This window comes from Nicotiana sylvestris, chromosome 3 (genome assembly GCF_000393655.2).
Source record: "Nicotiana sylvestris chromosome 3, ASM39365v2, whole genome shotgun sequence".
NCBI lineage: Eukaryota > Viridiplantae > Streptophyta > Magnoliopsida > Solanales > Solanaceae > Nicotiana > Nicotiana sylvestris.
This window is the reverse complement of record NC_091059.1, coordinates 184,715,077-184,741,952: the sequence shown is the minus strand read 5'-3', so window position 1 is coordinate 184,741,952 and position 26,876 is coordinate 184,715,077. Positions and strand designations below refer to the sequence as shown.

The 26,876-nt window shown below is 40.5% G+C and overlaps 3 protein-coding genes across 4 annotated transcripts; 1 reads left to right on the top strand and 2 right to left on the bottom strand.

Annotated features, from left to right (window-relative positions):
- Positions 1 to 14,857: 14,857 nt before the first annotated feature.
- LOC104211438 (mitogen-activated protein kinase kinase 5) lies at positions 14,858 to 16,578 on the bottom strand. Its single transcript, XM_009760486.2, has one exon. It carries the CDS (start codon positions 16,305 to 16,307, stop codon positions 15,186 to 15,188), a length of 1,122 nt encoding a protein of 373 aa, XP_009758788.2. The 5' UTR covers positions 16,308 to 16,578; the 3' UTR covers positions 14,858 to 15,185.
- Positions 16,579 to 17,413: 835 nt separating this feature from the next.
- Positions 17,414 to 22,524, bottom strand: LOC104246966 (DNA-dependent metalloprotease WSS1-like). Of its 2 annotated transcripts, XR_716100.2 has the most exons (6): positions 22,432 to 22,524; positions 19,964 to 20,144; positions 19,641 to 19,836; positions 18,905 to 19,315; positions 18,378 to 18,624; positions 17,414 to 17,581 (listed from the first exon to the last, which is right to left on the bottom strand). XR_716100.2 is itself a non-coding variant. In XM_009802881.2 (5 exons), the coding sequence occupies exons 2-5, from the start codon at positions 20,116 to 20,118 to the stop codon at positions 18,430 to 18,432; spliced, it is 957 nt and encodes a 318-aa protein (XP_009801183.1). In that variant the 5' UTR covers positions 20,119 to 20,144; positions 22,432 to 22,524; the 3' UTR covers positions 18,152 to 18,429. The 2 variants fall into 2 exon arrangements, 1 of the variants encoding a protein (XP_009801183.1); XM_009802881.2 differs by lacking the exon at positions 17,414 to 17,581 and having other exon boundaries at positions 18,152 to 18,624.
- Positions 22,525 to 24,265: 1,741 nt separating this feature from the next.
- LOC104246964 ((R)-mandelonitrile lyase-like) lies at positions 24,266 to 26,534 on the top strand. The gene is made up of 3 exons (XM_009802880.2): positions 24,266 to 24,623; positions 24,723 to 26,238; positions 26,323 to 26,534. The coding sequence occupies exons 1-3, from the start codon at positions 24,524 to 24,526 to the stop codon at positions 26,360 to 26,362; spliced, it is 1,656 nt and encodes a 551-aa protein (XP_009801182.2). The 5' UTR covers positions 24,266 to 24,523; the 3' UTR covers positions 26,363 to 26,534.
- The last annotated feature ends 342 nt before the right edge of the window (positions 26,535 to 26,876 follow it).

Below are 26,876 nucleotides of genomic sequence, written 5' to 3'. Positions count from 1 at the left end.
TCCCTTTCCAACTTACTACCTTAACCCCCTCTTTCCACTAAAATCTGAATTTTTCCACTTTAAACCCACTAAGGAAAACTTTTCCTTATTTTCAGCCCTCCATTCCCTTTTGTTCCCCATTACCATATTAATTTAAAGACAATAATATCCCACTAACAAAACACTAACATTAAAATATTATCCTAACTGTTTCATTCCCAAATCACCCCCTAAAGTCCTGAAATTACTGCCCTAGTCCAATCCCTTGTACTTTATCAGCTATAACCAATTTCATTAATCAAAATCAAACAACAACTCAAACCTCACAGATTATATCAAACAGCAAACTACAATAGCTATAATCAATCCAGCCTACCAAATTTCTAATAACTAAATGACTAAGGCTGAATTCTAACTGGAACCAAGAGACTGAACTTGAATCAAAACCATATTAAAACCACACAGAACTCAGCAGAACCATTAAAACTGAAACTGAAAATTGAACCAAAATCAACATGAATGCAGGAGCATTGTCAGCATATTGACAATGCCCTGAAGCTAATTGCCTAAAGATCAGCACCTACAACATTCGATCTTAAATCATTTGACGAAACTACTAATAAAAACTTGAATTAATCGATGATAACTAATTAACCAATTGCCTACAAAAATTGATAGCAAACAATCAGAAATGGACAATCAGGCCATTCAAACGGCATCAACAAGAACATGGATTTATAATAAAACTTAACTAATCGACGAACTTATTAGAACCGACTACACAGCCTATAATTAATAATGAACAGAAACAAATTTGACCAAATAAAAGGGTCTGAGGGAGAAGAACAGAACAATCGACAAAAGAAATTGAAAAACCAATAAAACTAATCTAAACAAATAAACAGAATAAACAAACAACAACTAGGACAAATAGGAAAATGGAAAATACCTCAAGCTTTCTAGAAAATATGGACGACCTTGGTTCGAACTCACACTCAAACTGTTTGAAGTCGAACGGGCCTTAATCGAGTGTTCTCAACTGAGAACACTTCGACTAAAGTCGGTTAGACCCCAAACCCTCCTTCAGTTGGGACAGATTTCAAACTCTGACTTGCTAGGGTTCTTGGGGGTTTGATTTGGGGTTTGAGTGGTTCTGGTCTGATTCGAACCAAACCCACGGTGGTTTGGTGACGAGGGAGGTCAGGGACATGTCTGGTATAAGTTTGGGACTGGTTGGGGTAGATCTAGTTCCTGCTCGAATCTTCAATGAAGATTCGAGAAGCTGGGAGTTGATTCGAGGCAAGTGGTTAACAGATCCATGACGAGGGTGATCAGGGGGTGCCTTGGTGTGGGTTTAGGGTTCAATAGATGAAGAAGGGTTTTGGGTCCTGAGCTTCGATCGAAGATTCGAACGAGGCGGGGATGATTCGAGGACAACAGAGTGGGGATTCAGGTTGAGGGTGGTTAGGGGGTTCTAGGGTGTTATTTTGGTGGTCACCAACGTTGTTGCCGCCGGCTTTCAAGCGAAGGGGTTTCAGGGCGGCTAGGGTTTGGGAGGGTTACTTGGGTTCGTCTCTGAAAGAGACGATGAACAGGGTATGGCTTAGGGGGGTGTGAGGAGAGGGGTTAGGTTTATATACGGAAGGGATGGTCTAATCTTGGCCGTTGGATCAGGCACAATCAATGGCCTGGATTAGTTCATTTAAGGGAGACGGTGTCGTTTTGGGGTAGTGCTGGGGCGGGTGTGGTTTGGGGTAAGCAGGTCGGGCCGGAGACGGGTTATGGAGATTGAATCGCAGCCATTGGATCGATTTAATCCAACGGCATTGACTAAAAGTGACCAAACGACGTCGTTTTAAGACGCCTTTGGCCAGGCCAGACTGGACCTGGTCCATGGGTGATTTGGGCCTGATTTTTGCCCTGAAACTAGCCCAAATTTATCTCTTTTCTTTTGTTCTTTCATTTTTCTTTTAATTCCTTTTCAACTAAAAATCCTAATTAAATTATAGAATTGACAATTAACTAAAACATTATCTCCTAACAATAGCTACCACACGAAATTAAACATCAAATAAAGATAAAATTACACAATTCGGACATTAAATGCTAAAAAAAATGCAAAGCATATTTTTTTTTTCTCATTTAAAATAGAAAATAGACAAAATACACATAAATTACAAACAACACAAAAACCATTTTATTTTTGATTTTTTGGGAGTAGTTCTCATAGGGCAAAAATCACGTGCTCACAATAGGCGGCTCCTCGAAGCTGGAAAGTAGTGAAGGAAACCCCGCTCGATCCTGATATACCCATGGTACGGAGAATACGGTAACACTCATCTAGAAATCTCAGAGCATCATACGATGCTAGACCACTGAATACAGGAAGCTTGTACTTCTTGAACCTCTCAAGCCTCAGCTGCTCATCCTCGGAAGCCACTACCATGTCCTCGGGCTGATCTCGGACTGCAGGTTGTACAGGAATAATCTTAAGGACCTACTCAACATGCACTCGCTACTCAGGAGTGCGGCCGGCGGGAGTCTGTGCTCCTCCTCTGACCTGAGATGTAGTTGCAGCAAGGGGAAGCAACCCTGCCTGAGCCAAAGTAGTGTACATGTTCATGAACTGCGCAAGAGTCTCCTGAAGATCTAGAGTAGTAGTACTAGTAGTAGTAGGCATATCAGGTGCTTGGACTCCGGCTGGAACTGCTAGTGGTACCTCGACGGCAACTCGCTCAGGTGCTTTGGCTGCACCACGCGCGCGTCCTCGGCCTCTACCCCGGCCCCGACCTTTGATGGCTACAGTAAGGGGCGTGGGTGCCTGATCATCTCGGGTAGCACGTGTCCTCATCATCTGTGAGAGAATAGAAGACAGAAGTTTAGAATTGTGATGTCAACATATCGCACGACGAGGAAATAAAATGAAGTGGAAATTTTCCTAACAGTTACATAGCCTCTCATAGATAAGTACAGATGTCTCCGTACTGATCAGTGAGACTCTAATAAACCAGATTATGATCCATGACTCCTATGAACCTAGAGCTCTAATACCAACTTGTCACGACCCCAGTTCGCTCTCCGTGAACCATCGTGACGGCACCTAGTCTCTACGACTAGGTAAGCCTAACAAATGCGAAAAATAACAAAACTTGCGGAAGAAATAATTAAAAGCCAAAATAATCAAATGAAACAGTTTTTAAAATGCCGCTCGGCATATACAATACAACTTCTCAAAAACTAACAACATTTCCCAAAACCCGGAATCTCATGAAACCACAAGCCTTGGAATGTCTACCAATGTCTAACTCGTGAATATCTAATTAGGAAAAGAAAACACAGAAGGGCTAATACAATAGGGAGAGTACAAAGGGACTCCTCGGTCTGTGGACGCGGCAGATATACCTCGAAGTCTCTAAAACAGTCGTCTCGCCTCAAGGGTGATCGGACTGAGTTAAAGTACCTGGATCTGCACATGAAAAATACGTATAAAGGGCATGAGTACACCACAGCGGTACTCAGTAAGTGCCAAGCCTAACCTCGGTTGGGTAGTGACGAGGAAGGTCAGGGCCCTACTGAGGTTAAATAAAATATAAAGTTCAACAGTGTAGAACAGATCAGTATAAATAAGTACAACAGTAAAAGTAACACAAGATATAAAAGAGCAATAATAACTATTACAAAGGCAAGGTAAACACATAATGAAATAAGGCTAAGCACCAAAATAGCAATCGGGGATCTCCTAGGACACCATCCTGTAGTACCAATTATACATATCCAATGGATCTCCCGAGATCCCATCCCGTAGTCCAACTCATAGTCCGCGGGGATCTACCGGAATCCCGTTCCGTAGTCCCAAATATAAATACCCAGTACTAGGGGAATCTACCGAGTGCAGTCTCGTAGTTCCATATAACTATGCAGGGGGACTACCAGAATCCTACATCCGTAGTCCCAAATAAACAGACAAGGGGGAGCTACAAGAATCCCACATATGTAGTCCCAAATAAATAGACAAGGGGAGCTACCGGAATCCCACATCCGTAGTCCCAAATGTAATTACACAACAACATCAGGAAAATATTCAGAAATGTCAATTTCATATCAAGGCAAACAAGTAATTCTAGCCTAGCATGCTGTACGGAATTCAGGTAAAGTAGTTTGAGCAAATAAGGCAATTAAAACACTTAGATATGCTTTCCTAAGCTAACAACACGCTTTAAATGCACGTAATATAAAAAGGAAAAGAAACATACTAGTAATTACTTAATGAAACCCGAATTTTCAACAATTAGCACAAGTACGCACTCATCACCTCACGTACAAGGATTTTCATTTAATAGTAATACCAAATCCTAAGGGTAAGGTCCCCCACACAAGGTTAGGCAAGCCACTAACCTCGAACCAGCTCAAGTCAATCCGAAACCACGCTCTTACCACGAGTACTCGACCCCAAATGGCCCAAATATATTCAATTCAATTGCATAATATAAGTAACACTTCAAGTAACTAATTCTACAAAGAAATTCTTAAGCTAATACGCAAAATTAGGTAAAATGACCAAAATGCCCCTCGGGCCAACGTCTCGTAATTGGGTAAAAATTTTATTTCCAGAATCCTCACAATCTTACGAGTTCAGTCATACCAAAAGTACCAAAATCGGACCTCAAAGGGTCCCTCAAATCATCACTCAAAGGTCTCTAATTAGTCAAGCCTTAACCCCCAATTTACCACTGATTTTCCTTAATTTTTCATGCTTAAATTGATAAATATCATTCCAATAACGAGTTTAGGGACCAAAGATCTTACCCCAATGAACTCCTCTGAAAATCCCTCTTGAAAAGTGCTCCCCAAGCTTCTTCCCATTTGAAAAGAGGTGAAAAATAGCCAAAATTCGCGAAGGCAAGTATTTATATGTTCTGCCCAGCGATTTCCACATCTGCGGCCCTTGGACCGCATCTGTGGCCCCGCTTTTGCGGTCCAATGGTCGCATCTGCGACAATCACTAACTTATCCTGATTCCGCATCTACGACTCCCCATCCGCAGGTGCAGTACCGCTCCTGCGAAAATTCTACCGCTTTTGCGGCTTCTGCTGAACCTCCCCATTTCCGCTTCTGCGGCTCCACACCTGCGGTCCCATACTCGCAGGTGTGGTTATGACAGAAAACCATCTGAAGCTGTAACTCCAAACTCCAAAATCCTTCCGTCAACCATCTGAAATCATCCCGAGGCCCATAGGACCTCAACCAAAGGCACCAACAAGTCTAATACCACTGTTCAAACTTATACCAATCCTTAAAATACCTAAAACAACATCGAAACAACGAATCAACCACGGATTCAAGCCTAAAAATTCTAAAACTCTAAAAATACGCTTTCGATCAAAAAGTCTATCAAACCTCGTCTGAATGACCTGAAATTTTGCACACACGTCACATTTAACACCACGGAGCAACTCCAACTTCCAGAATTACATTCCGACCCTCAGATCAAAATCTCACCATCGAACCGGAAACTTTAAAATTCCACCTTTCGGCATTTCAAGCCTAAATTAACTACGGACCTCCAAAATACAATCCGATCACGCCTCTAAGACCAAAATTACCCCACGGAGCTAACAGAATCATCAGAATTCCATTCCAAGTCCATCTTTACACTATTTCGACTACGGTCAAATTTCCAACACTTAAGCTCTCATTTAGGTACTAATTGTCCCAGAACTCTTCGTAACTCAAAACCGAACGTCCTTACAAATCAAAATAGCAGAAAAAATATGGGAAAAGCAGTTAATAGGGGATCAGGGCATTAATTTTTAAGACGAACGGCTGGGTCGTCACATAGGATCTCGTCGTAGTTCGAACGAGGTCGAACTTATATTTTCGTCGATGGCCTTGGCCATTGGGATGTTGCTTTGAACTGTCGTCGAAGTAGGATCCCATCGTAGTTTGAACGAGGTCAAACTCATATTTTTGTCGACGGCCTTGGCCATTGGGATGTTGCTTCGAACTATCATCAAAGTAATATCTCGTCCTAGTTCGAACGAGGTCGAACTCATATCTTTGTCGATGGCCTTGGCCATTGGGATATTACATTGGAGGTTTGATTATGATCTCGTAGGAAAGACATGTCGACTTTATAAATACAATGGAGATTTGATTATATTCTTGTAGGAAACACATGTCGACTTTGTACATACAATGGAGATTTGATTATATTCTTGTGCGAAACACATGTCGACTTTGTTCATACAATGGAGATTTGATTATCTATATCCAGTCCCTTTATTACTCGGCCTAGAGAACACGTCGACGGGCGGGATAATGAACAATACTACACACCTCGAGACGTCTCCCTTTGCTGCCTCATTAAAACCCTCACCAAGAAAATCCGATTGGGACAAAACCCGGATGAGGGAAAAAAAGTACGACTTAGGTGGCACCTCTTTTTAGAAGTGGAAGTATTTGAGATGGGTGACATTCCAATTGTTTTGGAGTAGTATTCCCTCCATCGTCTCTAACTGGAATGCTCCCTTATTTGCTGCCGTCGTGATTTTATATGGTCCGTCCCAGTTTTCCCTCATTAGAGTCTTTTGTCGCTTGTGTTTTAGCATTAAGGACGTAATCTCTGACCTTGAGCGGTCGTAGTTTGGCCTTCTTGTTATAGTACCTATCTACTTGTTGCTTTTGGCTACCATTCTTAATTGGGCCATATCTCTTCGTTCTTCGACTTCATCTAGATCTTGTGGCCTACTTTCGTCGTTGTTTGGTCCGCTTTCATTGGAGTATCTCAAGCTAGGCTCTCCGACCTCGACGGGTATAACGGTGTCAGTCCCATAGACTAGCGAATATGGCGTCTTGCCTGTGTTAGTTTTTGGCGTAGTGCGGTATGCCCATAGCACTTCTGGTAGTAGTTCAGGTCATATCCCTTTGGCATCCTCGAGCTTCTTTTTCAATATATTCAGTATTACTTTATTGGAGGATTCGGCTTGGCCATTGTCGGCAGGGTGGTATGGAGTGGAGAGTATTCTCTTGATGTGCCATTTTTCAAAAAACTCGATTGTTTTCTTTCCGACGAACTGAGGTCCGTTGTCACATCTGATTTCTTTGGGGATGCCGAAGCGGCATATTATATTTTTCCATATGAACGCGATGACCTCTTGCTCATGTATTTGAGTGTACGCACCTGATTCCACCCATTTAGAAAAATAGTCAGTTAAAACCAAAAGGAAGCGTACCTTACCTCGTCCTGCCGGGAGGGGTCCGACAATATCCATCCCCCACTTTATGAATGGCCATGGCGAAATGACGGAATGCAAGAGTTTTCCTGCTTGGTGTATCATAGGTGCGTATTTTTGACACTGCTCACACTTTCTGACGTAGTCCGCGGCTTCTTTATTTATGGTGGGCTAGTAGTATCCGGTGCGGATGAGGCATCGGATGAGGGAACGGTTTCCCGTGTGGGTGCCGCAATGCCCCTCATGTACTTCTTCTAGTACTCGCCTTATTTGATTTGGCCCGACACACTTGTCCAGGAGGCCATCGAACGTTCTCTTGTAAAGATCACAATTTATGAGGCTGTATCTGGCTGCCTGTATTCGAAGTTTTTTGGCTTCTTTCTTATCTTGTGGGAGCGTTCCATCCTGCAAATACGTCACGATACTATTGCGCCAATCCCAAGTTAGGTTTACGCAATGTACCTCAACTTAGTCTTGTGTGGAATGGAGAAGAGTGACCACATTTTCCTTGTTGATATTTTTTGTGGTTGCCGCTAGCTAGGCGAGGTTGTCTGCTTTGATATTTTGTGCCTTGGGTATTTGGTCAAGTCGGCATTTATCGAATTCTGGCAGCAGTTTGTGAATTTCTGACTAGTACTTTTGTAGTCTTTGTTCTTTGAATTAGAAAGTCCCGGTGACTTGGTTCACCACGACTTGAGAATCGCAATGGAGGACGAGTCGTTGAGCTCCATATTTGAGGGATAATTTCAATCCTACAATCACAACTTCATACTCGGCCTCGTTGTTAGTCATCTCGGGGCATCATATGGACTGGCGAATTACTTCGCCCATAGGAACTTCGAGGACGGGTCCCAGTCCCGATACCGATACATTAGATGCGCCGTCGGTCTAGAGGACCTAGAGGTCGGAATGTGTGAAAGCACGGAGCACCTCCTGCTCTACTTCAGGCAATATTTCAATGCTAAAATCAGCGACGAAATCGGCGAGCACCTGCGACTTAATAGCAGTTCGCGGTTGGTATGTTATGTCGTGCTCGCTTAATTCTATGGCCCATTTGGTTAATCTGCCCGATAGTTCGGGTTTGTGTAGGATGGCCCTGAGAGGGAAGGTTGTCACCACTTTTATGGGGTGACATTGAAAATATGGTCTAAGCTTTCGTGAATCTACGATTAACGCCAAAGCTAGTTTCTCAAGGTGAGGGTATCTTGTTTCAGCATCAATTAAGGTTTTGCTGATATAGTAAATCGGAGATTGTGTACCTTTGTTTTCGCGGATCAGGACTACACTTACCGCGACTTCAGATACTGCTAGGTACACTAGTAGGCATTCGCCCGGGTCTGCCTTGACGAGTAGGGGTGGCGAAGATAGATACGCTTTTAGCTGTCTCAAGGCGTCGACGCTTTCCGAATTCCACTGTAGTCTGTGGTCTTTCCTTAGCACATTGAAGAATTTATGGCACCTGTCCGACGATCGTGAAATAAACCTTCACAGGGCGGCTATGCATCCTGTTAATTTCTGCACCTGCTTCTAGCTTGTTAATGTTTCCGATATTCCTTTCGATGGCCCTGATCTGATCCGGGTTGACTTTGATACCCCTTTGTGACACCAGAAAACCAAGGAACTTTCCTGAAGTTACGCCGAAGACGCATTTTTTGGGATTCAGTTTCATTCTGTATTGCCTCAATATCTCGAAGGCTTCCTTCAGATGGTCAATGTGATCCACTTTCTTTTTCGACTTCACTAGCATGTCGTCAATGTAAACCTCCATGGTCTTACCGAGTTGTTCTTTGAACATCTTGGTGACTAACCTTTGATACGTCGCCCCTGTGTTCTTGAGTCCGAAGGGCATTACCTTGTATCAGTATGTACCCCGGTGAGTGATGAAAGTGGTCTTTTCTTGGTTTACTTCAGCCATTAGAAATTGGTTGTAGCCAGAATAGGCATCTAAGAAGCTCAGTAGTTCGTGTCCCGCCATTACGTCGATGAGCTGGTCGATATGTGGTAATAGAAAGGAATCTTTCGGGCATGCTTTGTTCAGGTCGGTGAAGTCGACACACATCCGCCATTTCCCATTCTTCTTTTTTATCATGAACACATTGGCGACCCATTGAGGATATTTCGATTCTCGGATGGAACCATTAGTGAGTAATTTATCAACTTCTTCGCTGACTGCCTCATTGATGGTGGCATTGAACATTCTCCTCATTTACCGTACTGGCGGGTTAAAAGGATTGACATTCAGCATGTGTGTGGCGATGTCCTTTGGGATTCCTGCCATATCTGAATGGGAAAAGGCAAACAAATCGGCATTGTTAGTCAAAAACTTATGATATTTACCTGGTTCTGAGAGGTTATGTCTGATATAAGCCTTTTTTGTGCTAGCAGTGTTGTCCAGTTGGACGGGGTCGAGATCTTCTATGGTTGCCTTGCAAGCTTCTACAACATCTGGGTCTTTGATGGCCTCTGTTTGTACGTCGGGTTTGGTTCCCGATATGGATGATTGTTATGCTTCTGCAGTTGCCCCGTTTAGTTGTTTGGTGTGCTTGCAATATTGGGCGATCCGGTAGTATTCTTGGGCGGTGCGTTGCTCGTCTTGGATGTTGAATATCACCCATGGGGTAGGAAATTTGATTACTTGATAGAAACTTGACGGGATGGCTCGCATGTCATGTATCCATGGACGCCCTATGATGGCGTTGTAGGTTGTTTCTTGGTTCATGACGTGGAACGTCGTCTCCAGGGTGACGCCTCCTGCCAGAACGGGAAGCACTACCTCTCCATAGGTTCGTTCCACTGCATTATTAAAACATGTTAGTGTTATGCAATGCGGTACTATTTTATCCTCGAGCCTCATCTGCATGAGAACTCATGGGTGAATAATACACGCGCTGCTTCTGTCATCCACCATTATTCTCTTTATGTTGGTATCTGCGATGCATAAAGTTATAACCAAAGCATCATAGTGAGGGACAGACAAACCGTTGGTATCTGACTCATCGAAGATGATACTATCTTCGAGGTCGTCATACCGTTTGTGGGCGACCGTCCATTTGAGTTTGTGTGTGGTGGTGAATTTCACATGGTTAATTATCGTATCATCGCCGCTTCCAATGATCATTTGTATGGTACGAGCTGGTGATGGTGGTTTTGGAGGTCCCTGAGGTTGATCGAGTCCACGAGCGAAGTTGACTCGTCCTCGGTCGCTCAGCAGTTCTTTCAGGTGTCCTTAGTTTAACATTCTTACCACTTTCTGTCATAGACCTATGCAATCCTCGGTCTTGTGTCCCCTTTCCTAGTAGAATTCACACAGAACATTTGATCTCCTAGTGCTCGGATCCGATTTCATCTTTTGCGGCCACTGCACCTTTGTGCCGAGCTTTTCTAGTGCGTACACTATTTCTAAAAGAGAAACACAAAAGTTATGAGCAGATAACAGTGAAGGCATACCTTTTTCATTTCGGGGTGGTGCGGTGTGTCGAGGCGCGACATCTGTGTGTCGTGGAAGAGGTGGGTTGGATGTTCGGATATAGGGCTGGTACCTTTCTCGATTGAAGCAGGGTAGTTGATCCCTTCGGCCATCATTGCAGCGATCTCTCCTCATTTCAGTTTGGACCGATGTTGGTCCTGGATCGGGCCATTCAGATCATCCTCGCCTGTCCTCACTTCGGCGCAATAGGCATTATGGATCTCTTCCCACGTGGTGGTGGTGGGGGTACTTTATGAGTCTACTTAGCTGCTTTTTGGTTACTTTTGACCCGTTTCTGTTTAACCCATTTTGGAAGGTTGTTACCGCCATCCCTTCTGACACGTTTGATAGGCTCATCCTTACCCTGTTGAATCGGGCTAGGAAATCCCGAAGTCCCTCGCCTATTGTCTGCCTGACGGCGAAGATATCATTTACCCTGGCCTCTGCCTTTTTCGCTCCCGCGTGAGCATTGACGAACTTATTTGCCATTTCTTCGAACGTTGATATCGATCGTGCTGGTAGTTGGGAATACCATGTCAGCGCTCCCCCTGTCAGAGTTTTGCCAAACTTTTTCAACAGCATTGACGTCACATGTTCATTCGATAGATCATTACCTTTTACTGCAGTAACATAATGGATTAAGTGATCCTCCGGGTCCGTGGTGCCATCATATATTTTCAAATATGGCGGCATTTTGAAGGTTTTCGAAATAGAGTGGGGAGCTGCACCTTCGTTGTAAGGTTGTTCGACGATTCGGCCCACATAACGTTTTGGTAGCAACTTCAGATCGCCCGGTATTTTATCAACCCTTTCCTGATGCTCTTTCATTTGGTCGCGGAGTGTTTTGTTCTCATTTTCCATCTCTTCCATTTTTTTTAAGATGGCCGCAAGTGCATCGTTGCTTGCATCAATGACAATATGGGTGTTACCTGTTCGTGGAGTTTCTGGCTCATCGGCGACAGTTGCGGTTCTTGCGGATATTGTGCCTTCGATATCCCTCTGAACGTGTTTCTCGAGTATATTGCTCAAGGTGTTTGTCAACCATTCTTCTAATAGCCTTTTCACGACCGGTGGTGCTTCTTCTGTTGCGGATGTTGAGTTTTCCCTCTCGCGCGAGACAGTTAAGCCCTCGTGCAGGGTGGGGGGTGAGATCTCTCCCTCAGGTGTAGTACTTGGTGTTGCGTTTTCATTGTCTTCCCTACCGGCTTCGTTGAGGGAATTCAGGAGGTTGTTCGTGACACCTACTATTGTCTTTAGCCTTGCTTCTCCCTTTTCCTACCATTGTTGGCCTTTGTGAGGCTAAGAAGAGGCGATTATTTCTTTCAAGAATCTAGATGAAACTAAGATCTCAGCTATAGAAATCCCCACAGACGACGTCAAATTGTTTGACTCAAAAGATATCGGAACCTTTTTGAATAAATCAATCAAAGAAAATGAAGGGGTAAATCTTAGATAAGTATAATAATCTCTAAAACAAAAGATATATAGGGAGAATATGGGTGATGAGAATTCTTTATCAAGACCAAAAAACCTTTTTAACGATAATCCTTTCCGTCGCTTTTGTAAGCAAGTTACAACAAGTGTTATGTATTAGGAAAAGTGTCCAGCCCTTTACAAGGTTGTTTTACGCTATATATATAAGGAGCAAAACCCTTCTAAGCTCTAAAAGATAAGTTACAGGGAATATTCGAAAGAATATTCCTAATGTCCCCTAATGGGTCTGCACTACTGCAAGGGTCGTACAATCTCTTGTTCGTCTTAAGGTCGTCCTCTGCAAGATGTCGAGCTACGATGATCTCATCGTTCGTCATATTCATTGACGGTTGGGTTGTTCAAATTTGGACCCATACAGTATTCCTGTAATTGAAATACATCACCTTTGAGATTTTGGTGATGTAATTATAAGGACTTTTCATGAAAACTAATTAAGTTGGCCTACTCTTTGCCATTATTGTTTTACGTGGTTATTGATGGGTTAGAAAGAACCTTTGAGACAGACACCCTTGTGATTGTCATTGTATGGCTCAATCACCACAACATCGGAACAAATATTTTCACGACTTTGGTGTAGTGATAAGAGTACTGTACACACGTTACAAATTCGTACATTGTCACAAAAATGAAGTATTTAAATGGAGAAGAATACATACGTAATAAGCTTGGAACTGTATAAATCGAGATTGAGTCGTCTATACCAGCGTCACTAGCCGAAACCAACTCCACCATCCAAAGTAGGTTATACTATACAAAAGAAAAGCGAAGGTCTAAATGTTGAAAACTGAAAAAGAAAAGAATATATGACAGGGCGACAGAGGTTACGGCTTTATGCCTTTATTCATTCTTTCATGTCAATTTAGCGATTATGGGGAGATTCATTCACTCCCTTCACTAAACTTAGATTCACTCGTATTCAGATACCCTACCCTACCCTCCTTCCACCAATATATATTTATTATATGCAAAAAAAAAAAAAAAAAAGGACACCCGATTCCCTTCTTTACATATCAATTAATGTCACATTCATGATTTTTGTACTGGCAGCCGAAGGCTTATTTTTTCAATAAATATTCCACAAGATTTTAGAAGAGATAAGTCATGGCTTATTTTCTTCCAAAACGAGTAATTCTTTTATTTTATTTTCAGAAATGAAAACGAGTGATTGTATCATTGTGGTCATAATAGCCAACTGAACGCGCAGGGATTGACGTTAGCTTCTCCTGTTTTAAACGAGGCCCAACTAATGTAAAGTCGACGTAAAATGAAATTGATCAACAAATTGATTACCAAACTCCGCGTGTTAAGTTTTTTCACTGTCAACCTATTTAACGTATTGCTTAATGGGTCTTTCATTGTTCAGTGATGACCTCATCCATCATGTTTTTTAAAACCGAGAAATCCATTTATGCGAAATTCAAAACTTGATGAATAGGCACCCGCCTGATTACCCATTTTCACTTAATAATATTAATATTAATACGAGACACTTTAAATACCAGATATTTGTCTGTGGCAGAACTCGAACCCATATGACGTCTCTTACAATTAGACCAAAGCCCGGAGGGCCTCATCCATCAATTTCTATAATAGACACAACACAAGAATCTTCCAACTGGACAATCGGTATCAATTCATTGAACAGTAGACTTGTACAACAAAGTTGAAAGATCACAATTAAGCATATGAATGTTACCAATAATGTATGATACTAAAGATGAGGATAATTACTTATTAAGGATATATTTAAAATGACTCCTATCTCTTTTCCAGCCATACAGTATAACCCCCCCCCTTAAAAAAAGGTTAAGTTCAGAAGTATCAGCATCTAAAATTAACCAAGCCTGCAAATCAACAAGGGATTCTCCAGAGCAGGCAAGCATATAATGTGACAGACAAAATTATTCGGAAATAGCAAGTCTTCACACAAACAAAATAGAAAAGGGGGCAGAATCAAGCAGGCTAGTCTAGTCTGTAACAGCCCACAAAGAGATAGATAATGCCCTACTTATCTTTTTCTAATAGTAGTAGTATTACACCAAATCCTTTTCGAATTTGCTACAGCAGTTCACTCTATCACTCTACTCAGTACGTACTAACTTCAGCATAATAACAAGGCAAAAACAAGAATAGGGGGGAGGGGGGGTCTGTAGGTACTAGAGAGATGCACCTTTCTTGCTGGTAGCAAATTTTTTATATTCTTTATATTTTTTTCGTGCTAGTAGATCACTTTTCAGTGTTGGCATGTTCTTCTCTTTATTTTTTCCCCACTTACCAAGTTCTTGCTACCGTTTTCTCTCTCTCCATCTCTTTGAATACGCAAGTTTTTCTCTTTGGACAAGAAAAAATTTCCCTACTTAGCATACAAGATCTTTCGAAGAATTCAACTAAATCTATCTGTCACCACATTGATCTGAACTAATCATCATAAGGTCTAGACATACTTTAGCCCCTACCTAAAAAAGACAATTGATTGCCTTATTCTTCACCAAAATTAGCAAAACCAATACCAATAGATGCACAAATCCAGTATAACATCATCCTACAAGTGCAAGCAAAAATAAATAAATGGATACTGCGTCACTTAAAAGGAAAGAGAGAATTGGAAAACTTTTTTTTTTCACTTTTCATGGTGGTCACTTGTCTTCGACATGTGAAATGCTTTACAGCTAAATAAGTCCATGACTTGATAAAAGATTTCATTTTTGCAATAAGAAACATATCCAAAATATTAATTTGGGGCAATCCATAATTTCTACTTTCCTTTCTCCTAATAAAAGAGTGTAAAAACAACAATTGTTGATCAGCTGAAAATGGAAAGACCCGAGTTTATCATAACCAAGACCCCATTTCTCCAATTTTTCCTTCTCCAAAAATAAAAATCCAACCACCCCTTCACCACCACCACCCATCATCCCCATTAATAGAAAAGTAACATCATTTAAGATTACACAGAATAAAACCAGAAATTAAGTAAAACAGAAAAAAGGGGAAATTTCTCCAAACCTAAAACGTTAAGAAGAAAAATGAGGAGGTGGAGGTAACAATTGATGTGCTGGCTGATGAACCTGATTAGGAAGTGGCATCATATTACCGGTGGTGGTGGCGGCTGGGCTATTCTGGGTAATAAATGGATGACGCAACAGCTGCACCGCCGTCCACCGTCGTGCAGGATCCCTCTGCAAACAGCAAGCAATAAAGTCCCTGAACTCTCTAGAAGCATTCGCCGGCGCCTCCGGCGGCTGCGACATACAAATGGCGCACATAAGACTAGCCCAATCACCTGACCTCCCAACAGAAAACGGAAACCTTCCCAAATAAAACTCCAATATGCTAACACCAAGACTCCATATATCTCCAGCATACCCATCGTACTGTCCATGATTCAGATCTGTGTTGATTCTCTCTGGACTCATATAGGCAATTGTCCCAACTGACGAATTACAAGGATCCATAGTTTGTGCCAGCACTCTCGACACCCCAAAGTCAGCAATTTTCACCTCGCGCCTCGAGTTGATTAGTAAATTCGAGGGCTTGATATCTCTGTGCACAATCTTACGCCTGTGGAGATAATAGAGACCCGAGAGGACTTGTCGGGTTAGATCCGAAAGAGCTGACTCTTTAGGGATGTGGATCCCTTCGAGAGAGCCTTTATCCATGAATTCAAGGAGGACTTGGATTTCACCGTTGTGATCGAACATATCGTGACATCTAACGACGTTAGGGTTGTCGACGTCACGGAGAATCTCGATCTCACGGCACATCTGAAGGCGAACGGAGTCCTCGTGGTTACCGTAGATGACTTTGAGAGCGTAGAGTCTTCCGGTGGGGCGATGTAGGACTTTGTAAACCGTACCGCCAGCGCCGCTGCCGATGCGATTGATACGCTCAAGTTCGGAGAAGTTTAAGGGGGTGGGGAGTGGGGAGGAAGAGGAAGACGACGAGGAAGAAGGGGCGGAAGTAGGGGGGAGGGGGAGGGGTACGGCGAGAGCTGGGTCACGTTGGGGAAGGGGGAGAGTTAAATCGGTGCGACGACGGGGACGGTTGCGTGAAGGAGGAGGGGGCATAGGTGATGCGGTGGTGGAGGAGGAGGTGGTGGCGGCGGCGGCTGGTGGGGGTGGTTGAAGAGGTCGCATGATTGATTGATTGATTGATTTTGGAGAAAAAGAGAGAAATGGGACAAAGCTATTCGATTGTCTTTTTCTTTTTTGCTTCTAAATAAAAAGGAGAAAATTAGATAAAGAGAGAGAGAGAGGGAAAGGAAATAAGAGGAAATGGGAAATGAAGGAATTTTTAAGGTTCTAAGGTGGAAATAGATGAAGGAAATCGAGAGAGGAAAATGCAGCCATCCATAGAAAAATAGAGAGAGAGAGAAATTTCTTGGTAAGAGAGGAGGAGAAAAAGGAGGAAAAGAAAAAGAGAAGAAGGTGTTTATGTATTGGGTGTGTGAGAGTAGGGGGTGGGGCAGGTAATTAGGGTCAGGGTAAATGCTAAAGAAATCAGTCTTAAATGTGATTTATTTCTGATTTCACCATGATGATACAAATCTTCATTTGTTTCCTTTTTCTTTTTAATCATCTTATTACATGACTAAAAATCAAAAATCAGATCATAATAAATAAAAATAATGATTTCACTTAGTTGAACTTATAAACCCCAAATATGTTTCAATAACATATTTTGTTTTTTGAGAAAACTAAAAATGCAAAACCACTTCTCTAAACCCAAAATCAAAATTATCAATAATGTTAAGATTGAGGCGTTTGATTTTGATTAATTTAATTTAAATTAGCTTCTGAATCGTTGGAATTCATTTTCTAACTTTTGACTTGGGATTCATATGATACGTTAATTAGATACTTTTAAATTCAAAAGAACTACCATCACCTAGGGAAAAAAAAAATCGGCTGGGGGTGGTGGTGGTTTGTTGTTTAATGTGAACACGGATACAGGAAAATTGGAAACTTAGAAAATTTCTTGACCTGGAAAATGGAAATCGATATCCCAAAATGAAATAGTAGTAACTCCCCTAAGTAAACGTCCGTCTCTATTGACCTAACTCTCTTTCTTTCCGTTCATTTTCATATCGAATAGTCTAGAATTAGTCATCTAAATGGCCGCTTGAATTAGTCATCTCTTCCTTGAAACAAAATGACAGCCTTGGTTTAACTTCGTTTGAACACAAAGCCAACACTCCACTAAGTCTACTTCTTAAATTTGATGAATCATTCAACTAAATGTACACTTGAAGAAATTATATTGTTGCATATACTATAGTACAAAGGTTAATTACTTTTGAAGTACTAAGTCACGTAAAAAGATTACTCAATAAACAATGTAGAATGAATACTAACTGGTACTATATCATATTTGTTAGTTCAATCACGCGAATCATGCCTGAATCTCGTTGCTGCATAAAGAAACAAAACTGAAAATATCACGGTGAAAAGTTCCTATACAGACTATAAATCTATAATGGCATCAGCTTATCATCACAAAGATATCGACTGTTTCGTCCTTCATTTAAATATAAGTAGTGAGCAGGTGATGTATAGTTATCACAAGTTTCAACAACAATTCTTTACCAATTTCATTTGGCAATTAACGTCAACAATTTTTAACAAAGGGATCTTCAAAGTCCATAGATACAAGCAAAAGATGTCGGTGGGTTTAACAAATTGAGATACGATAACTAGGTTTTGGGGAAAGAGTATAACGTTGGTATCTCAAAATAATCAAGATATGGTACATTGCATTTTCTAATGCATATATGGAAAAGTGCTAGCGTCAACACGGTAACATGTTGCGATCAGACAAAAAGCTATTCTTTAAGCACCTTTCCTTTATGTAATCATTTTAAAAGTACTCCAACACCTAATACAATTAAAGTGGTAACTTTCGCAAATTTGATAATTCGTGACAAATGACTTTCTAATTTGCATAGCAAATTATTATTCTACTCATGCAATTGAGTGAAAACTTGAAACTGAAAACATATCAAGTTCTGATACCAACTACTTCAATTATTATTTTTCTCTAACACAGGCACACAGCTCATTATACGCCTTAAATGACTACCAACTCAACATCACATTAACAAAGTCACAGATGGTTTCTTGAGCAGAATAGGCAATAAGGAGGGAATATGGCCACTTAATTACACCATATACACATTTGCAATAATAATTTAATAAATAATGTCTGACCTGTACTAAAGTCCGCCTGTAATTTTTATTAAAATTCTTCGCTTCTCGTGTTTTAGGTGCCAATATGAGGACCAGTGGTTGAAACAGGTGGACCATAAGAGTATCTCCACTCTCCACAAGCTAAGCACCGGTCAACCTCGTGGTTATTATGTAACGTGCAAAACTTACAAGACCAGACTTTTGCTGCCTTTGCTTCATTTCCTCTATCCTTTGGGGTTCCACAAGCTCCACATAGAAGCGCTAGCGGCTGCAATAGTGAAATGAATATTATCAGACGGGAGACTCTAAACTCACATACGTATATGCGGATGACAATCCCCATCATCTTGAGATGTCTGAAACTGATCTAGAATCTTGATAGGTGACATCTGATTGGGCAAATAATTTTGTTTTTCAAGGGACAGTGCCATGTAGTCAGATCAAAAGGTTGAAGTGAGCTGCGTTTCGAAGAGGACTTACACAACTCCTATGTGGTACAGGAATATCATAGGAAATAAAAAGAGCAAGGACAAAGCAAAAGACATTACCTGATTCAATAAAGTACACGTACAACATTCCCACATTATCTGAGGATCGGTTCCTAGAACTGAAATATGATCAGGCTTTGGTCCTACTGAAGTTTTAGAGCTTTCAGAAGGTCCCTCGCCCTCTACCATTTTGGAGCCGCACCACAGATCATCGTGTAACCTCCTTTCTGCAGCCATAGCGGCAGCCTGAATTGGGGTGAGTGCAGCCTTAATGCTACTATCACCCCCCAGACGCTTAGGCCCCGATGGCAAAAGTGCTCCAACTCGTGATCTATTTTCTGCAGCAGCCAGTGCTTTCTGCCGCAATGATGACAATGGAGGTTGTCGAGAAAACCCACCCAATCGCTTTCCGGGGAGATCAAATCCTTGTCCAGTACCTGTAATTCCTTTAGCCATAAGCTCTTCACATTCCTGAAAAAGGAAACAAGAAGAGTTGAAATTGGCAAAGAAAGAAGGAAAGTTTAGCCATAATGTGCAAGTGCTTAAAAATACAAATGTTAAAAACAATTGTCAAGTACAGTGTGAGGCGGGTGCATCCCCAGCACGACTCAGTTATAGTGTCTCTAAGGAGGAACTAGTATTGCCAGAGGAAAACAATACTATCAGGAGGAGCAACGCAAACAGGCCTTATTCAGGCTAATAGTTAGAGATGCAAGTTGTAAGAACACGGAGAAACAAAAAGAATGAAAGAAGTGGCCCAAACTAAGTGAAAAAGTATCTCATGCACGTACACAACCTTCCTGATTTCGTCCAATAGGTTATAAAAATCAGCATTATGTGGGCCATATTCATTGTGGCAGAGTTCATGAAGCATGGTGTGAAGAATTTGAGTATAAGGGAAGAAGTCCAACTCATTGTTTGGTCGCCGCAATCTAAGCTTAACCTCTGCACCTCCTCCTATGTTGAGTCCTAAAAGTGATGGATTGGCAGGACTGTGAAATTAGATTAGCTGATTAGCTCATGAACAACAATAAGAGATAAAAATATAAAGAAGGAAAGTTCGCTAAAGTTAAGACTCATAGGGAGATAAAAAGGCTGAAAGGAAAGAACGGAGAGTACCAAAATTCAGAGAGCAACTTGACTTTCCATTTCCGTTTGCGCATTATAGGTTGCACTTGCTTCGCTACCTTTTCAAGAATTTCTCTTGCCTCATCATCACGCACCTTCTTCAAAGGTTTGACTTCCCAGACCTTGTTCAGATCATTAAGATCCATGTGGCTGGTGGAAAACCACAACCAAGCTGACAATGAGGAGGAACTGGTTACTTCCAAATGAAGTCAAAATGATCAGATGTCAATAAAAGGTCATGCAATTATACAGAATTCAGTAGAGTAGCAACAGGTTAGCAGTAAAAGTCTGTTCACACAATAGAAGTTCTGTCCACAGGTGCATTTTTTGGGTAAACTATCAGTACCTTAATCCACAGATAAACTATAGATGCATTACACTGGATAGTTTAGCAAATCTGTACTTTTTATCGAATGTTTAGATCATGATATTAGATCTTCTAAAGTACATAGTCTAAAATATGGGATTGAACTGCTTGGCATGCCACCCAGGGAACTCCTTCCTTTTGCCAACTTGTTACTTGATCTTCAACCCATCATGATTCTCTCCAGAAAATAAAAAAGGAGATGAATTTGCTAAGCAGAGGCTCTCCTAGACTGAGGGTATTCAATCCTGAGTGTAGAAGTACCTCGAGGCTTCTCTTTCACCCAGGGCATACGAGACCATGATGTGAAGCTTCCTTACTTCTGAGTCGTGTTTTGCAACTTGAGGAGGGACATCAATTTGAACATATTAACAATTACATTAATCCAACATGACTGATGGACATGCATTGTACAGAGGGAGCATGGAAATAAAATATGTAGACGTCTGAAAACGAATAAACCAAAACATATCCATTTACCAGATAGGAAAGAGCAAAAAGGAAAGATAAATAGGTTAGAAACTGAATAACTCTGATGTGCTAGAAGATAGAATATCATGTCCTTCTTCCAGCATTTAACTAATAAACTTGCTAGGTATCTGATGTCCTAGGTGTTCTGGCAACTCATGTTTCTTCCGTTGTACTTCTAACCTTTGATTAGGGAAAGGAAGCCGAAAGCATATCAAATATGTGTCCTTCGACACATAGCAAATAAACTAATCATTAGAGAGAAAGCTGGCCAGCTCACAAGCGCGTCGAGATTAGGGACAACAAGACTCACTTTCATAATCCCCAAAATAATTTTCAAGTCAAGTTTAGCCACGATATGTCAAAAATCATTTTATTGACATCTTGTGTGATATGTAACATTAGATAGACCTCGAGGAAAAGTTTAATCTAATTTTCCTGGACACAAGTATGGCTTAACATCTATTCACAGGGAACAATCTCCATCTCCTTAAAATACCGATGCACAAAGGGGAGAAACACAACACATGCATGCATGTTGCAGACAGAGGCGGATGTAGTGTGTTAGTTATGGGTTCTGAACCCATAACTTTCGACGCAGAGTAGAAATTTATGTGTAAAAATTCATTAAAATTGCAAAAATAATATATTTGAACCCATAACTTTAAAAATATAATGCAATGTTAAAAATCTTAAAAGTTGAACTCATAGAGTTTAAATCCTGGATCCGCCTCTGGTTGCAGATGGAGAATATAGCAATATAAACAAGTCACAACACACAATAATAGACAACTCTAATCCCTCCATTACTCCATACATAATCTTCCATCCTGATGCATCAAGTATAAGGGGCTAAAGTTCTTGGACAACAAATATTCATTTTCTTTTTTATTACAAATACAAAGAGAACTACATTCTCCTTCGTAGCAGCAAGTTCAAAGTTCAAATTGCAGGTTAGTCATTCTTTTTGTTCCTTCAGGTAGAAAACTTTATTCTTTTCGACTCAAGTTACTTGAGCTTCTAAGTAGCGTATAATAAATTATTTTGAATATATATATATATATTTCACATATTTAGTTTTCTTTATTTTTTATGCAATTTTATCAGTTTATAAATATTTATTGTAATTATATTATTTTATAAAATATTAAAAATTAAATATCTATGGGGCTTACGCCTCGCTAGACATATGCAAAACACATCACCTTACACCCACACCTTTTAAAACACAGTTCCCAACATTGCATGAGCATTGTGTGTTCTCTTTTACTATATGGAAGAATTGACTTAACCTAATCATAATTTCAAAAGTGTCGATCCATAGACTAGATCATCTCCTAAAGTTACTACATAATAGAAGCCACTACCTTATAGAATATCGCCTATACTCAACAGCATAGATGACACCGAGAAGAATATTGAGAGCTTATAATAGAAGTTAATTTGGAACCATTGATAAAACAACATCATATAGAAACCAAATGAAAAAAATAAACTTTCTTCTATTGTTTTTATATATGATCGTGCAGAATAACACGCCAAATTTAGGTAAAACGGATATGAAGCGACAAAATAGAAGTGAAGTTGAAAGGCGCAAGTGCTGGAGATTACAAGGTTTACGACTTACCTGAGTCGCCGCTTAGTCGGAACTGGGAATGTGGGGAAACTTTTGGACTTTTGGACACTATTTCTGGACTTTCTATTGAAATTAGCTCCAGTTCTCCGTGTTTCTTCGGGAAGAAGACACCCGTAATATCTCTCATCCAATTTGGGCCGGGCTAGGTACTCTACCTTTCTTTTAGGCCCGCAAACAAAGTCCAGCCCATCTATACCTTTAGACAAATAGCCTGTCATATTCATTATTTATTTTTTATAGTTATATATATAAATTATATAATGATTATACACAATTATACATATATAATACACAAATTATGCATATATTATACCTCCACCAGTTTTTTTTAGTTTAAGCGATTGGGTGAGCGGCTATTTGAGCTTATTCTCGGCTTTTCCCTCTTTTATGATTGAGAAGCTTAAGTAATGTAATGAACCAAGATTTAGATTATAAGTATTTGCACTTAGTAAGATTTACCAGTTGAATTATTGTTTTGGGCTTGGATCAAGTTCTTGGGAAGTACTAATATGTTTTGCTAGTATATTGCAACAAACAACTGTTTATTCTATCTCATGATAAATATAGTATTACTTACTAAGTAGGTTCTGGAAAATATTTGAAGTTGAAATTTTTTACGAAATTAAATTTGTATTTGGATATGAATAAACTACAAGAAAATTATATGAAAATTGAAATATTATGTACAAACCCAATATTTCATTATTCACTTGAAAACCAATTAATATTTCACTTGAAACTCAAGACTTCTCATCAAAATATTTGTATCCACTGGCGAAGCTAGGAATTTCTCCAAGGGTGTTCAAATTTAAAAGAAGTAAAAAAAATTCGATAAAGGGTGTTCAATATGTGTTATATACCTCTAAAACATAATATTTTACCTACGTACACAGTGCAATTTTCGATGAAGGGTGGTCAACTGACCACCCTAATGACCATGTGGTTTCACCACTGTTTGTATCTAATATTTACAAACATAAAAACACTGATTCATGGCCAGATGTAGGGCTGTCAAATTTGGCCCAAGCCCAAATGATCCGTCCAACCCGCTCAAGGTTGGGCTGGTTATTGACCCGGTCAAGGCTGGGCTGGTTATTGACCCGCCTATTTATTTAACTCAACTCATTTTGTCCCAACCTATTTAAAGTTTGGCTAATTTTTAGCCTAAATTGATCCATGAGTAACTTTACCAAAATATCTTTAGATATATTTTTTCTGTGTGATATGTTATATATGGCTATAACAAAAGAAAAAAAGTCTTATTTAGTAATTATACAATTCATAAGAAAAATAACACATATTAATTAAAGCTTGGTAAGAATTGGGTGAATTGAGTTATGACCTAAATTTTAAGTCATCTTGACTCAACTAATCCTCAACCCAAATAATTTTTGTGTACGCATTTGACCCGTCCAATTATTGATTTAGCCCATTTGACACCCCAAGGCAGACGAGTCTTAATAGTGAACTTTAATTCACACAAAATTTTAATGCAAAGATCAGGAAGACTGGTGGAGATAAAAGGATAGTGTGGAATGTAAAAAATGAATGACATTTTAGGACGTATGGAAGGTCAGAGTCAACAAAAACTTGGGTATTCTACGTCAAATTACTCAATATATATTGATGGGAGGTAAGAAATGTCCGATAGAAAAATCAAAATACAAAGTAGTTCACGTGTCACTATTATAAGATTATATTAAAAGCAAAAAATAATAAAAAGAGATGCTAAACATGAATGTAGTCAGAATAATAGTGGAGTAATAATAAGTAGGAGTATATAAAAATGCGGATCCCAACCCCATTTTTATTGCATACTCTACACTCTAACTGCGCACAGAAGGTGGGTATTGGCGCAAAAGAATAGTATAACTGCCAACGCTCTTCCCCTGTTGACACATGTAATTCAACTATATTTCCCACCAAAAAGACACTGCTCTTCTCTCTACTAACCACCATTCCTCCACCCCTCTCTCTCAGCCAATTTCAGAAACCACCCCCACCGCCCTCGTTCGTCTCTTCAACAACCTATCTTCTATCCTTCCGGCGACCCAAAACAACTGTCATTTTCTGATTAGTAAGAATGGCAAAATCTTGTACTCTTTACAGGTCATACTTCATCTTTTTCACCGTCATGACGTTAATTTCGCTGCCCACAACACATTCTGATTCTTCTAACGAGAGTATGTCTTGATCCTTTTCAATATTTCTATTTGTTTACAGATTCTCACTTAAAATTTTGACGATTTCTTGGGAAAATTTGTTATTTTTTTCGTTTATAGGTCCAAATTACATGCGGTTTGTGTTTAATGCAACGGGATTCCCATCGGAAAACTACTATGACTACATCGTGGTGGGAGGTGGCACCGCCGGCTGTCCACTGGCGGCTACACTGTCAGAGAAGTACAAAGTTTTACTTCTTGAAAGAGGCGGTGTTCCATATGGAAAGCCTAATTTGATGAGCCAAGAAGGATTTCTCACAGTACTCACTGACGTTGATGAATTTGAGTCCCCTGCTCAAACCTTCACCTCTGAAGACGGAGTTCCAAATGCCAGAGGTCGTATTCTTGGAGGTAGTAGTGCAATTAATGCTGGTTTTTACAGTAGAGCTGATCAAGATTTTTATGTTAGGTCAGGGATTAAATGGGATTTACATGTTGTTAATCAATCTTATGAATGGGTTGAGAGGTCTATTGTGTTTAGGCCTGAACTCAAGAATTGGCAATCAGCTGTGAGGGATGGGTTAGTGGAAGCTGGTATTGATCCCTTTAATGGGTTTAGCTTAGATCATGTTCTTGGTACTAAGATTGGTGGCTCCACTTTTGATAGTTCTGGACGTAGGCATAGTGCTGCTGATCTTCTTAACTATGCAAATCCTTCCAATATTCAGGTGGCTGTGTATGCTAGTGTAGAGAGGGTTCTTCTAGCTCAGTCAGCACCTTATTCTCCCTCTAAGATGACTGCGATTGGCGTGATTTTTCGTGATCAAGCTGGGCGATATCACCATAGCATGGTGAGGGGAAAGGGTGAGGTTTTACTGTCAGCAGGTGCTCTTGGTAGCCCACAGTTGCTTCTCTTGAGTGGTGTTGGTCCTAGGCCTTATCTCTCCACATGGGGTATTCCTGTTGCTCACCATTTACCTTATGTGGGGCAGTTTTTGTTTGATAATCCAAGAAATGGTATTTCAATTGTGCCACCGATGCCGCTGGAGCATTCTTTGATTCAGGTTGTGGGGATTACTGATGCAGGGGCTTATTTGGAGGCTGCCTCTAATGTCATTCCATTTGCTTCCCCTGCCAACTCTGTTTTCAGCAGGAGTTCTTCTTCTCCGGTGTATCTCACTGTTGCCACACTCATGGAGAAGATTGTTGGACCAGTTTCTTCGGGTTCACTTAGGTTGGCATCGACAGATGTTAGGGCTAACCCCATTGTTCGATTCAATTACTTCAGTAGCCCCGGAGATGTAGAGAGGTGTGTCAATGGAAGCAGGAAAATTGCGAATGTTTTGAGAACCAGAACAATGGATATTTTCAAGTTTGATCAGTGGTTTGGTGGTAGGGATTTTAGATATGTTGGTCCTGCTTTGCCTGTTGATGAGTCGAATGATGAGCTTATGAGGGAGTTTTGCCATCGAACAGTCAGTACCATTTGGCACTATCATGGTGGCTGTGTTGTGGGGAAGGTGGTTGATCAGAATTTGAGAGTGCTTGGCATTGATGGCCTCAGAGTTGTTGATGGTTCTGTTTTCAGTGTGTCCCCAGGGACCAACCCCCAGGCTACTCTTCTCATGCTTGGACGGTAGGTGTTCTGTTAGTCTGACTTGATAACTTGTCCTAATGTATAGTCTGCTGGAGAGTTCAATAATTTGGTGTTGTGTTGCAGGTATGTTGGCATGGTGATGCTTAGGGAGAGGTTCAGATAGCCGCAGTTATGTCTGTACGAGCTGCTTAGGGAGAAGGTTCAGATAATATTCATCAGTTTCCGTGATGTGATTCTGAGCCAACTGTTAGTCTTTTTTTCTCCTTTTGCTGCTTTAGGGTCAGTGCTTCTGTAATTGTTTTTTTTTCAAGAATAACTAGTCTTGTTATAATGTTTGGTGCAAGTTGTTAATCCTGTCATTCTGTAAAATGCATGCTAAAAGTGCTGCTCGTACATCAGAAATGATACTATCACTATGACGTTTAGGTTGGTTTAACCAATTGAGGTAGATGACTACCTGAAGTTTCTGTACATTGTCTGCATCTGAATATAAAGATTGACCTGTCTCTTCTTTCATTTTTCTTATTTGGACTGGAGATGTGAATGAAAATTTATGATCGTGGTTAGAAATATTGCCTGATGCTGGTAAGTAGTGTGTACTTTGTTGGGGTTTTATGACATTACTACTGCCTGTTAATCCTGAAAACTCTTTAAAGCTTATTTGTGTGATGGCACAG